The sequence below is a fragment of the Betta splendens genome, chromosome 7, assembly GCF_900634795.4.
Source record: "Betta splendens chromosome 7, fBetSpl5.4, whole genome shotgun sequence".
Lineage (NCBI taxonomy): Eukaryota > Metazoa > Chordata > Actinopteri > Anabantiformes > Osphronemidae > Betta > Betta splendens.
In genome coordinates this window covers 4,801,816-4,816,312 of record NC_040887.2, presented here as the reverse complement: position 1 = coordinate 4,816,312, position 14,497 = coordinate 4,801,816, and the positions used below count along the sequence as shown (strand labels likewise).

Sequence of the window (14,497 nt, the reverse complement as noted above, 5' to 3'; positions counted from 1 at the left end):
CGAGCGTCAGGAATGCGGCCTATTGTGTTGATCAGCTCCGCAGGATTTATGAACATACCGACGCGGTGCGTCTGCGGGCTGTTTAAACAAGATATTAATCAGTGGTAAAAGGAACAATGTGCTGAATGGAAAAGGATATGGAGCGTTAACCCCACACCAGACCAGTCTGACACCTGAGCGCCGGGCCCGAAGTTCTGCAGCCGAGCCCGTTTGAGTCCAAGTATTTAGACTCGCACCAGCGACACGTGACCCTTGGAAAACAGCTCAGCATCCACTTTTTATTTCCGCCTTTTTAATCAAACGATATAAATACCTCCTCTGTCCTGTCTCCTTCATGCTGAGTGTGTCCTGATTCCAGAGTCCATCTATTATTCTCATTCAGGGAGAGGCTCCAGTCATTTTGTGCACTATAGTTCCTGCCATTGTTCTTTATCTGCTTTATGGGATGCTTGTCCCGACCCCCCGTGGCATGTTACTCTGGCAATGACCTTGTCTGTGGGGCTGACAGGCTGCAGGCAGACAGGCGTCTCGTGTCACTTATTCACATTGTTTGATTTCGTGAGTGATGCCGCATCCTGTCGCTTCATGGATTCGCCGTAATTTGTCAGCGGTGCCAGAGGTTAAGAGGCGAGCGCGAGTCCAGGAACCTGTCTCACGGGCTCTGGTTCAGTCCGTCTGAACGCGATGGAAGGTTTGACTGCTAACTGTAATGGTTTGGTCTGAGCCAAGTGCTCTTTAAAGGTTAAAGCCTCGTCTCTACAGACACACACACACACAAAAGGAAACTGCCACTTGTGTTCAGTCACATTTGGTCCAATTTCTTTATGTTTTTCCACTTACCGATGATCAACTAGAGATGTTTTGACCCGCAGAGGCCCCGAGTTTGTGGGATGTGTCGCTTCCTGAGCAGCATTGTGCAGCTCGAGTACACAACAGCGACTCAGCCTTGAACCACATTGTGAGAGCTGCTGCTGCATTGTCTGCTTTTCACCTCAACACACTGTCGACACTACATCCACAGCCACCGGCCCGGTCCCTGTGTCAGGGGAGGGCTAGCGTAACATTCATGCATTCATCCATCCAAATAAAGAAATGAATGGTAAATAAATAATGTTTTAAGGTTGAGGCGACGTTGCACTGACCCATAATGGGTCCTCTAGGACTTTGTCTACGTGAGACTCTGATGTCGAGGGCCCTTGAGAGTCACCAGTGCAGTCAGGCTCACCTCACACAGGGTTCAGGGCAGGTGTGATGGAGTGAGAAGCTGTGCTCTCACAATCTATTCATTTATAAAGTAAGCAACTACGATGGCTTGACTGACTGTAAGTTGACACAAGAACATGACACAGAGTGTAAAACCCCAAAACCAGCGTTATTAATAGTAAAGGCCTCCAGCGCCGGCTTGGCCTGACGTCAGCGTGGGAAGCGCTCCAGCGCTGTCATCATCCGACAGCCTCCAGCGCACGTAGCAGACACAAAGGGGGGGGGGGGGCAGACGTGGACCCCAACCCGTAGCTGCCAGGCCGCCTTCCTGCCCGGCTTCATGCTCGCCTGACATCACACAGCCGGAGTGCGTTGTGTTATTCTACACTATGTAGCAACCAGTGGAACAACAAATGAGTGGGGCTCACATCCATGCATTGTTGGGCAGTAGTGGCTTGTGTTGAGCTACTGTAGGTGAGCGTCGCAGGAATAAAGTTCAACGTTTCATGCACAAGTGAGCAGAAAGACAAGTGATGGATGCATGATTGAACTTTAGTATACAAGTTAAATGAATAGATCAGGCTATTGATGAGTCAATGTTGATGTTGAACCGCTTAAACAAACACTGGTTTCCATATTTCTCGTGGTTTCTCGCTTTTGCTTTCCATTCCTCTGGTTTCCTCGGAGCTCCTCCGTCACCGCTCCTCCGGGATCAAAGGGCGCCCGTGGCTCCGGCTGGGTGGCCACCAGCTCCTCATTTCCCCTCGTGCTCTCCAGCCAGGCAGCGGCGGCGTGCTCTGTCGGGGCTGAGCGGACCCCAGGGAGTCCACCAGAAGCCTCCGCTCGGCGCTCGCCGCCACTTCCTGCTCATTTAAGAGAGCCCTCAGAATGGAGCGCCATTGTCCCGGCCGTTATCTGATGGCCCCACTCAACAGGCAGACAAAGCCAAGGGCCCGGGCCGCCCCCCACGCCCACCCCCACACCTCAGCCGCTGTGTTCAGGCTCTCCAGGTTTTTTTTTTTTTCCGTTTGTTATACATGTCAGTAGCTGCAGACAGGAGTTCTAGAAACACTGACAGACATGTGTTTTAGCAGAGGTTTTAGTCCGAGGTGTTGAGAATGATGTAGGTCATGGTAGGTAAAACTATAATAGCTGCAGTAACAGAGCAAATCAGCAACCTTTAATAAATTAAACTTGAAATGTTACAAATCTATTAGATTAGATTAGATTAGATTAGATGGGTAAATTTCTTTGCAGCAGCGATATAAAATTGACAGAAACAAGATTGAGCAAAAACAAGGAACTCGAGTAAAACTGAAAAACACAAAATGAGCATCTTTACAACATTTATGTATGGTGTGTTGCACATGTATGTTTATGGAGGTTTATGTTTACTACACAGTGTAGATTATGAGAGGTTGTTCACATTGGTGGTGATATTGTTATTGTGGGTGCAGGGACGTTGTTGCCTCACTGCGGTGTTACAACGTACAATAATGTGCAGATTCTGTCTGCCTGACACTGTGGTTTCCAGGTACTGCAGCCAATAGCAGCTGTGCCTCACGTCTTCATAATCCCTCACGTAACAATCTGCACCGACTTCAAGTATTCAACTCTGACTGAATATTTGCATGAGAGAAAACCTTGATAGACATTAGAGGCGTGAGTGAATCTGTGTTCTGTTCATATTCAGGCTGGTAAACCTGCTCATCATCACACTGACGCACCACAGGGGGGATAAGGATACGAGAGCAGTGTCCTCTTGTGGACACTTACAGTAAAGCAAATGCACCAAAGTTCTCGCTCTTGCTCCAGAAGCGGCTTCTTTTCCTCCCGCACTGGTTTCTCTTACTGTTCCAAACACACACACACAGACGCAAGGGACTTTCCTATAGAGACTCTTTTGTTTGTGCTATATCAAAGGGAGATTTGTTAAAGGAGCTCCGGTGTGCTGCGATATCACCCACATCAGTCAGGACTGCCCGTGCAGGTGCCTACAGCCGGGGGGGAGGGGGGGGGGGCGGCTCCGATTTCACAGGGTTCTGGTCTGACTGACTTTAACTGGCGGAGGATGGTTTCAAAATAAGGAATTTAACGTACTCCTCAGTGCAAACTATGAATATCTGACTCAGTGACAAAGCCGTGATGTTTAGCTGCGTTTCAGTGAGTTTTGTTGTCTCCTCAACAGCCCTCTCTAGTGGGGAGGCAATGAACTGTATGTAATAACGCTTCGAGGTGGGAAAACATGAGCTAGAGGATAGAACTTTAATATGTTACTCAGTTTAAACACGTTTAGAAATGTTACTAGATTAGACAATGCTACAATTTACAGCAAACATTTGCCTGCATCAGTATTTCTGCATTTATTCTGCTTATTATTGTAGATTATTAGTAATTACTGGTTGCTGTGAATCTAGAAAAAGGAGTGACGCTTTTGGATGGTCTGAAAAGCATTAATTGAAAATGTCTGTTTTGCTTTTACAACAGAGCTGAAATCCAGAGAAAGTAAAGATAAGAAGGCGAAAGCTCAAAAAACAACTGAGCAGCACTTCAACTCCAACTGATTCATCCATCTAGATCTTCCCTACTTTTCCCTCTCTTATTTTTGAAGATCAAGCAATGGCAAAAAGTTGAATAATTCTGCCTCTTTGATCTGCGCACACAAGTGAGAGTTCATTTCCATTTTTGATTTTTTTTTTCTCTTCCTTTCTGTAAGAGTGCCAGCATCAAGATTTACCTTGGTGTGCAAATGTGCTGGAATAGGTTAAAAGGAAATCTCGCAGCTCTCTCAAAGCACAAGTGCAGATGTTATGAAGTTAATTAAAAATTTAGCAATTCGTTTCTCCCGTCCCAATTTAGGCGGCATCAAATGGAAGAAAACAGACGGAAAAAGGACTTGTGAGGAGCCCATGCAGTCTGTCTCCTTACATGTGTGGCAACGTCAACAAGGAGGAACACGACTCTAATCCAAGATGCTGCACCGATGCGTTCGCCTTTTCCAACTCGTCACACAGCTCGTATCATTAGGAGAAACGCCAGCATCTGTATACAAGCATACAGTTCTATTTTATTTTTGTAAATGTCTAACTCTTCCTCTTTTTTTAAAATCCAAACAAACTGAAGGATCTGGGGTTGGTCCAGTCGGTTCTGATCTGCTTCCACACCACCTGCCTCATTTAGAAAACAACAGACTTAAACACATTTCAAGCCCCCCCTCCTCTAATCCGCCAATCTTGCCAACAAGTAACCCGGCGTTACCCGTGTTTACTAAAATTGCATCAGTGTGTTGACATAGGCCGCATCTCTCCTACCAACGCTTCCATCTCCTCCCAAATAACAGTGGCATCCACGGAAAGGATGTCAAGTCTCAAGGTGCTGCCCACCCCTCTCCACACCCCCTGTGTGGATGATGCTCCGGGATGGAGGGGGGGGGGGGGGGGGGGGGGGGTCTGCTTCTCTGCACAGGTGTTCCAGCTGCATTCGTACATAATTCCTTTCTGTGTGAGCACCGCTCAGCGTTAGCCTTTCTTGCTGCTTCCCCCCAGTGGGATCCCCCTCCTCCACTGAGTGATATTACAAGCGGCAGCCGTGCGCCTCTGATCTCCTAGCGCTGGGATCCCTTCTGGTCCTGGGTGAATAGCGCTTGACTTGTTCAATTTGTTTAGAAGCCGCGTTCGGCGCTTTGAAGCCACACGTTTTAGCATAAATCATAACCTGTCTCCGCGCGCGCCACTGCTTTGAAATGCAACATCTGCTTTTGAATCCCTCGCTTTACAATTAGTTAAGCAACATCAATAGATTGACTCCCGATCATTTTTCTTGATAATGAACTGGTTTGTTCGCGTGCGGGGGCATTAGCACTGGGCCCGGTTGATTTTCCGGGACCAAAGTCCTTCAGCCGGGCCGGCGTTCGCGGGCCCCGCGGTGGGAGGCCGCGGCGCCGCCGAGGTTCCCTGCGTCTTAAACTGGGTTAGCTTCCACGCTAACCTACTTAGGAAGTGTCATGGTTGTGGGGCATGTTAGCAGGCCGTGTTGTTTACTCTTTCATCACAGTCCTCAAGTTCCCTGTTTGTTGGTTTGTTTTGCAAAGCACAGCCTTCTGTTCAGCTGTGGGAAAAGTGCGGAATCAAAGTCCCGCAGAGCAGCCCGACGATGACACTGATAAGCCGGGCCTGTCATTACCCATTTGTCTAAATGACGCTGATGCTCGGGTTTGATCTCTGGAGGAAGTGGAACGCAGACGGAACCCAGGTGCGTGCGCGGCTGCTGCTGTTCCGCTGTAGGAAGAAAAGTCTACTTCCACTAAGTTCCGCTAAGCTTAATGAAGTTTTTATAGTTAACATCTTCGGGTTAATGGGACAAATAAAGGGGAATCCAGATAATACGGGCTGCAGTTGCTCAGTTCACACTGATCCATCAGTTTGAAACCTCTCATCAGGTGCATTAAGAATTCTTTTTGCAGGTTGAGGGGGGAAATAACAATCCCAAAGATTTTATTTTTTCAAAGGCAGGCATTTGATCAGTAGTCATCAATTAAACTTACTGAGGTGCAAATTACACCACGCGGATTAGATGAAAGCGCCTCCGTGTCATTTCCTCCCCTCCTCCTCGGAGCTTGGCTCGGTTCACGGTACACACAAACAGCAGGCTGATCCCTGGCATGGCGGTGACAGGGTGACACTTCCCCTCACATTACGCGGGCTGAGCTGACGGAGGGGCTTAACAGATAGTGGCATCAGCGGCACGCGTTCACCGCGCTGCACTCCTCTGCACATGTAGTCCTTGTATCTGCAACTCCTGCCTCGCATTTCTGAGTCGCGCTGGAGCCCTGCCACAAGATCCGGTTACCACAGCGGCACGCGGCCCGCTCAGATGACATGTTAGAACTTCCTGGCTAGTATTTATGACATGATTAGGTTAGAGTCTCTTTTGGAGGCCGTTACAGGCCCTCTGCATCACAGTACAGTCATTATAAGAGTTCAATAGGGTTACACACGGTTATTATAAATGCAAGCTGCTTATTTTCAAAAATTGTTTTAAAATTGTTTTAAAAATTGTTCTCTTTTCTGGAATCAGTCCCATCTGAATACAGTGTTTTAGATCAGACGCCAATATCATTATGACAAGTGCTCACATCTCCCACTGCCGCTGAACAAAGCTTTAAGATCAATTGGCAGGGGTCCCTGCATATTACAATACCCACATTAACTTGATGGCTGTAAATGATATTGTCAAGTGTTGCAGCTAATTATTTACTATTGTTTGTCTTTGTCTAAATGCGTTTGGAGACGCCGGATGATTGATAATCCCATTGTTTCTTTTGTCTCTGACGTTTGCTCTTTTATTATTCATTTTATGTGGGATCGTACAGACAGACAATTGCAGGGAATTCATCGTTTTAGGGAATTTACACAGCAATCCCTATGAATAAACAATTCATTTTCTAAGTAAATTAGTTATCATTAATTTTAAATGTCGCACCGCGGCAGGCAAACACAAACGCAGCATATGGAGAAAGGAAGGTGACAAAGAACATTTTAACCTACACAATAAATTCACAGCTTTATAAATTCAAATTTAGACAATAGGTTAAACATAATGTCCAAGTAAAGAAGTGTAGTAGAGAGATTTTATAAAAATTAATCTTATTTTGAACAATGTAGCAATGCTGAGAAAATTCAAGCCACTCTGGTATTTGTCTGCTTAGAATAAAGCTAGAGGCCATTAGCGTAGCGTAGCATGACGTGTTAGCGAACCTGAAGGTGACAGATCCACCCGCCTGCGCCCATTAACTCCTCCAACTCCCAAACTGCTCAACCATTGCTCTAAATACCTGCAAGTGACACCATCCAAATCCAAACAATCGCTTTGTTTCCTTCTGATGGTTTTCTCTACAGCCTGCACTTCTCCGCATGCTGTAAACCACACTTAGCACTTTAGCAGCAGCGGCGCTTATTATCTCTCACTTGACTACATGTCTTTTCCTGCAACTTTGCCACAAGTGTCTTTTGCAGATCAAACGCTGTATTTTAAAGGCCCAAACCTTCAAAGCATGACACATCCTGTCGAGATGATGAAATGATCATGAAGCTCCATGAAAGTGACATTTGGCACACGGACTGCATTCATCTTTAACTCTGCCGACTTCCTGTACTACTTTCTTTTGATAAAACATGAAACGCATCCTTTGCTCATATTTTCAGTCGGTGACAAGTGTTTTAGCTTCGGTGACGTTGCTGAGTGAACAAACAAACCCTTTGCAGCTCGTTGATTGAAACCTCTTGCGCGATGAAACTTGTGGACTCACGTTTGAGGAGGCATCGCAGTTGGTTGGATGTAACATCCCCGTAAAGGTGAACAAGGCAGTGACTTCTTCAATCCTTTTCTTCTACATGTACTTCCCGAACCCGCTCCATCTTCACTGGACCCCCCCCCCCCCCCCCCCCCCCCACCACCACCAAACCCCCCTTCGCCTTTCGTCTCAGGGAGCATGGGCGCATGTCAAGTGATTGTTGAATTGAAATATTGATGTGGAGTATCAAAGCTCGGTGTAGCACTCCTGTGTTTCCAGAACTAACCACGAAGCGCTTTGATCAGATACTCCTGTGATCTGACTTCTGAAGTTGTTAAGAGTGCTGGAAAACAAAATGCAAACAAACTTCAAGTGCTCTTGGTATTGATAAAAGTTTTCTTTGACAAGCGGAGATGCGTGCCGTCTGCCTCTGTCTGCCCGAGACTGGAGATTCTGGGGTTTTCGTACATGCTAATGGACAAGAGATGAGGGAATTATCCTCGCTTTTTGCCTCTCGCACACCCAGCGATCTAAAATTGTACATGAGTGGGAATCACCGTGAAAACATGGTAGGAACAGAGCAAAGCGAAAATGTTCCACTTATGTTAGTTATATTCTCACATTAAGATTAAGATTCTGACATAACATGTTTTAAACTACTGGTAAAATACCACTGATTAAATCTACTACTTTTTTTACTATTTAAAAGGCTTTAGACCAGTTTCTGGTCCTTTTGGACAAATAATAATATGTGTTAACTAAAATCAAATGAGAGGTTAATGATACATAATTGTTTGTCATGTTTGCCAAAAAACAATTTTTTGGATGTCACATTAATTATAGTGATAAGTGAAGAATTGGTTGGTTTAGCTGGAGGGAACGTCTGTTTCGTTTTCATGCTCCACAGTGTTCACCGGTGGGAGAGGACACGCATCGGTGGAGATTAAGTGGAACGGCGCAATAATATTTTGTCACTAGCATAAAGGGGCAACGCGGCTCTGCGGCGAGCGTGGGCTCCTAACTCGGTGGGAAGCAGGAAACAGAGTCCTGGATGAGGTTCTAAACGGCGGCGCTGTAAAGTCCAGCTGCTGGTGCCGCTCCCGTCCCAGTGTGGAGGAGTGTGATGCTAATTGCGGCCCATCTTGTCCTGTCGTGGATTGCTGAATGCTTAAAGAGTGGAGCGTCGCAGTTGGCAGCAGGCTTTCACATGCTGTCTGTCCCATCCATTAGGCCGCATTTGTCACATGAGGGCTATTGAGTCGGCACAGTGCTGTAAAATTGGCTTTTTGACATGGCCACCAGTACAAAGGCTGCTCTCCTCTGTGTCTGCCCCTTTTTCAGTGCAGATGGTCAAGACAGCTGGGACAATTTAGTGATCTGAGGCTTTTAAACCGCCCCCCAGGCATGATAAAAACAGCTTGAGCAGCCACTTGCATATTCTATGGTCTGAGCTTAAGATTATGTTCTCAAGGAAAACAGCACCATTTGTTTTCCACCGTGAGGCTAAAATCTCTTCCAGGGCCGTGAGATTTCAGGACGTTAAGACAAAAAAACCCCGCGTTGTTCGCGTTGGTCCTGGAAGCATTTTCCGCCTTGTTTTACTTGGAAATCGGCGCATGAGAGCGTCTGAATCACCGGGCTGGGATTCAGGTCCGTGTCAGTTTGGAAGCGGGAGCCGCTGATGTAGCCACCGAGTCAGAGCAGCCGGCAACGCGTGACAGAGCGGGGCCTGATTAGCGGCAATCGCACCAGCTGTTTAATGAACACAGGGACCTCTTTCTCTGGAAACGAGTTTTCCCTTGAAAACTGTGGAAGCCGTATCCAGGTCTATTTAAATGAGGTAACATGGGGAAGGTAAGCACCACCACATGAGCATTGTTTTCACAGTTCAAAGTGAGGAGAGAGTACTTTGCACTTCAAAGCCACTCATCTGGGAGGCAGTACAGTGGGGGTGGGGTGGGGTGGGGGTAGAGGGGACAGGAAATAAGAATCAGGGTAATTAACAACTTCTGCCTCGTAATAAAGCACAGACATAGCGCATCTCTGCCTGCAAGACACACTCCCGTTCCCACGTCCTGCTCACGCGTTGCCTTTTACCTTTGTTTGATTCCGTCTCGTCGCCGTCTGCTCAGCATTTATTTAGATTGAAAAATGAATAATTGAAATGTATTTTTGAAAATATTTAGATATAAGTTATAATTAGAAGTCATTGTAAAATGTGTGTGTCTTGCTTTTGTTCAGTCTGATCCAACACTTGGGAAATATCACAGCATCATCGCATCCCAGATCAACACATTAATATTCAGATGTTCTCAGATTTGTTGGTACCTGAAACAAACACATGCTTGTGTCATTTTAGGAGGCTGCTGCTGATTTGAGCAAGTCGTCTGTCAAAGGACGCGGGGTTTGTTACATCCGTCTGGTCAGCTTCTGCACCAAACTCTAGAAAAGCCTTAAGGAAATAAAATGCGATTATACTCAATGTCATTAAAAGCTGTTACAAGTGGGACAGACGACATTTACATTTGTGTTCAAATTCATTTGGAAGTATTTTTCATGTGTTTCAAACTTCAGCTGCTGTTTATTTAAGGATCACAGGCTGTGAAACATGGAGCGGTGGATGAGTGAGGAACTGGGAATTTACATGAGAAGCAGGTTCCCAGCCTGGATTTAAACTCTTAACATTGTAATGGTGAACAGACTTACAGAATGAGATTAAGCCCCAATCTGCATTTAATGGAGCAGATCTGAAGCAGCCTCTACTTGAACTCACAAATGTGAGATGTCACACAGGGCGGCCTATTTGACATGTCACCTACTGGTGAGAACTCCGAGGCTTTGATTGAGTTTTATCAGTTCGCTTTGTGAGGGAAAATACTGTGACTGTCCTGAGAGTGTGTGAGCCTCACGCCTGACCTGCCGGGGAGCCACTTACTGATGCACAGACACAAAAGGCTTTTAAATGTGTGAACCAGGGAAAAACACTAATAAAACAGAGAATTAAGTGGCATGTGAACTGATGCCCTGCTACTTTTTACATCCTTGATAAAATACAAAAGATCATCCAGCAGCTGAGTCATTTTCAAACATTCACAGTTTAGCGACTAACACTGGTGGCGCTGAGGGATTTAAATGAAATAAAACTGTTAATGCAGTTCCAAGACCAAGCAAAAGCTAAAAGTGTTCACCTGATTTTGTTGTGGTGTGAGTCCGTTGTTGAATGAATCATGATTTATATTGATGCTTGTCTCTGTATTCCTTGGCTGGAGAGTTTTCATTAAACATTGCGTCACTGGTTGTTGCCACAAATAAGAATCTATTTATCTACTGTCTTTACTTGAATTCCCACAGTGGAGCCGAGACACTATGCAAATGCTCCCAGAGTGAAAAACACTTGACTAAGTTGGCTGCGCAATTCTTAGATCTTTTAACAAACTAAGCATTTTGTTTGTGTGCACACTGAGAGCCTAAATGTGGAAACGGGAAGTTGCTGAGACACTAAATGTGAACTTCTGGTTTATTTTTCACAGTGACGCGTTCAGAGTCCAGGGAAATAGCAATAAAGTAGATAATGTGCTCTGACGAGTAAAACGAAGTGATGGATTTTTTTTTTTTTTTGCTTTTTTTCAGGACAATCGGAGGAGGAGTCAGTGCTCGAGGTCAGCATTTGGCTGAAATTGGGTGAAATTATGTGTAGCCCACCCCTTCGCCAAACAAGCCCCCCTCCTCCCTCCGTCACGTCTCTCAATTGACTGGTTCGCCCGCATCATGCTGGAGACCCCGTCGAGAGGATCTTTTCTCTCTATAAAGAGAAGATGCGGCTCCGGCGCCCGTGAGATGATCGCGAGGATTTACGGCGTGCGTTTCCCCGCTCCCAGCGCCGGCTGCCACGACACCGAACCGCCTGGACCGCCAGAACACTCCGAATATTCACTCCAGCGGATGACGCGGGATTTGCCGGTGCCGGACGGATCCAGCGCGCGCGTGTGAGCGTCGTGGGGTTTTTTTTCCCAGCTGCAGCCTGCACTTCGTGCGTCGTCGCCCGTCGGCGCAGTTTGTGTCCGCAGGTGTTCGCCAAAGCAGCGCGAGGACAGATGGCTGCGCTGACGATACAAAGGACTGACAACTTTTTACACACCTTTTTACAGGTTGGTTTTAAAATTAGCTATTTTTGCCATACTTTACGGGATTTATTTATGAGTTCACCGAACCAGTATTTGGCAAATTGAGCCTGAGGGAAAATGCTACTTTTTTATTATATAGAGAATAAATCCAGAAAATGTCTACAAGCAGAATTAATTCATGTTTCACATACATTTGTTTTGGATTTAGATCAGATAAAAAATTTTAAACTAGACGTGTAAACTTGTGTTTGTGAACCACCACAGGACCGGACGCCCAGCTCCTCTCCAGAGGGAGCGCCCAACGCCCTCTCCTTCCTGGCCACCACCTGCAGCCAGGCCTGGCAGGTGGGAGGCGCCACGGGCTCCGAGGGCTCCCAGTTCCCCTACGAGGGCGCCGTCAGCTCCACGTCGGGAATGTTCCAGCTCTGGAGCAACGAGATGCCGCCCAGCACGGCCCTCAGCACGCACCAGATGACCTTCACCGTGCCAAAGGTGCAGTTCCCCGCACACGTGCAGTCAGGCCTGGGCCACCACCACCACCACCCCCACCACCACCACCACGAGCTGCCTCTCACCCCCCCAGCCGAGCCGCCCTCCTCCTACTCCTTCGAACTGTCCCCTGTCAAAGTGCTGTCCTCGCAGCCGCAGGCCGCGGGCCCCTATTACCCTCAGCACAACGGCGTGGGCCAGAACTTCTCCAGCTTCCTCCAGAACTCCTCGCCCCGGCACCACCTCCCCGGGGGCCACGCGGACGACGCGCAGCAGTGGTGGAGCCTGCCCCAGACCAACGCCGCGCCCTCCGCCCACCCTTTCTCCCTGGGGCGGCAGCTGGTGCTGGGCCCCCAGCCCCAGATCGCGGCGCTTCTGCAGGGCACCTCCAAGGGGCTGCTCGGCTCCACGCGGCGCTGCCGGCGCTGCAAGTGCCCCAACTGCCAGGCCGGCGGCGGCGGCGGGCTGGAGTTCGGGAAGAAGAGGCTGCACGTGTGCCACATCCCGGAGTGCGGCAAGGTGTACAAGAAGACGTCGCACCTGAAGGCGCACCTGCGCTGGCACGCCGGCGAGAGGCCCTTCGTCTGCAACTGGCTGTTCTGCGGCAAGAGCTTCACGCGCTCGGACGAGCTGCAGCGGCACCTGCGCACGCACACCGGCGAGAAGCGCTTCGGCTGCCAGCAGTGCGGCAAGAGGTTCATGCGGAGCGACCACCTCTCCAAGCACGTCAAGACCCACCAGACCAGGAAGGGCCGGACGGGGCAGCCTTCACAGAACCAGGACCCGCTGCTCGCCAATATCAAGAGAGAGTGACCTCTCAGGTCTGTCCATTTAATGACTGTGACTTACACTGCCATGGGTTTGCACTAGAGCGGAGGCATCCAGCTCCCGGGACATTCAAGTAGTACCATGAAAGTATATTTAGAGATCAATATTGATAAAAAGTCATCGTGTGCTGTTTGAGTCAAGGCACCTTTAAAGAAAACTTGAATTCTTTTGTGGTATTGTGAGAGTTTTTGCTGCGTTAATTCAACAATTCCACAAAAAATAACACAGACTTCATGCCTTTGACAATTATTAGAAATTCGAGTCAAAAACTGTTTTTGAAGGTTGGTTATGTAAATATTTGAACCATGTGGAGGAGGGAGCGGTTCTCGGTGTTGCTCAGACTAAATGTATGCCTTAGTACAGCCAAAGTTGGCTGTGTGAAAATAAAAACTGCTCGCAATCAAGGTGAAAATAGGAAGAAAAAAAAAGTCGGTCGCTCCTGGTAATTAGGTTTTATTCCAAAGCTGATTTTAATTTGTCTACTTGGAGGTGGGGATCTTTTTGAAATGTAAACAGGAACGTCTTTGATCTACAGATAAGTCTCGTCTGCTGATGAGCCGCGATGTGAAGCTCCGCTGCTCCGGATCAGCAAGCGTTTGAAATCTTAGGTTCTTTGTAAATGATGTACAGACATGATGAACAATTTTATTGTGGTTATGGCCGCATGTAAATTTTAATAAACACTGTCCTGCTCAAACAACAATTTGACCTGTTGTTTTTACATTTGGGCGCTTGTCGTGTAATTTGGAATGAAGATAGCGAGAGAAGTTCAACCTTCTTAGCTCATCTGGTACAAGTGTGAATTTCTGAGCTCCTAAAAAGCTAACATTTTACTTAAATAACAATTTAATAGCCTTCAATAAAAGGGCCGCCGATTGTCCTGCTGGTGTGAAGGAAGAAGGTCCTAAAGAAGATCTAACATGGTGGGCTGTTCAAAGGCTTTCGCACCTCAAAGTAAATACTCATCCCATTGATGGGGCTTTTTGTCTCGCCTTCTGCAATCAAGTTCACAGTCATGTGGCTTTTTAATGAGTGTTTTCTTTCCCTCAATGGAGAAGATTGAGTCAACAGATGCAACAGGGAGCGCTGGAGAGGAATTCTCTGTGAATGGGACCCCTGTTGCAGAGACCCCCTCAGTGGTGACAGGAACTCCCTTTGATTTTGCACCCTTGTGAAAGTTAATACCCCCCCCCCCCCCCAGTCCTCACCCTCCATATATAACAGCCATGTTACGATCAGCTCGGCTTTACGGCCCAGAATGGGGCTTTATTCCGCGGCCAGCCAACCAGATGTCTGCTCATCCAGGGGTTTCTTTCCTTTGTTTTTAATCCTGTCTGAACTTTCTCCAAGGGGGACGCCAGAGCAAGCAAGAGGCTCTCCCTTTGTCTCTGCTCCCAGAGAGCCCTTCACGGCAAAAATAACGGCCGACTGAACTGTTAGTTCAACTAATTAGAGCTGAGGACGTCATAAAGGCCACATCTAATGTTGTGGTTTTGAAATGTGGTTACAGAAGCACCTGCAGTCCTGCACACTGAAGCAATAGAAGACTGTTAAAATCTAG

At 47.4% G+C, this 14,497-nt stretch overlaps 1 protein-coding gene across 1 annotated transcript; it reads left to right on the top strand.

Annotated features, from left to right (window-relative positions):
* Positions 1 to 10,641: 10,641 nt before the first annotated feature.
* On the top strand, positions 10,642 to 13,639 carry sp5l (Sp5 transcription factor-like). The gene is made up of 2 exons (XM_029157445.3): positions 10,642 to 11,643; positions 11,884 to 13,639. The coding sequence occupies exons 1-2, from the start codon at positions 11,590 to 11,592 to the stop codon at positions 12,919 to 12,921; spliced, it is 1,092 nt and encodes a 363-aa protein (XP_029013278.1). The 5' UTR covers positions 10,642 to 11,589; the 3' UTR covers positions 12,922 to 13,639.
* The last annotated feature ends 858 nt before the right edge of the window (positions 13,640 to 14,497 follow it).

Coding starts and splice junctions, on each gene's coding strand:
- sp5l (XM_029157445.3), top strand. CDS start 11,590: ATGGCTGCGCTGACGATACAAAGGACTGACAACTTTTTACACACCTTT. Junction 11,644..11,883: donor TTTTACACACCTTTTTACAG/GTTGGTTTTAAA, acceptor GAACCACCACAG/GACCGGACGCCCAGCTCCTC.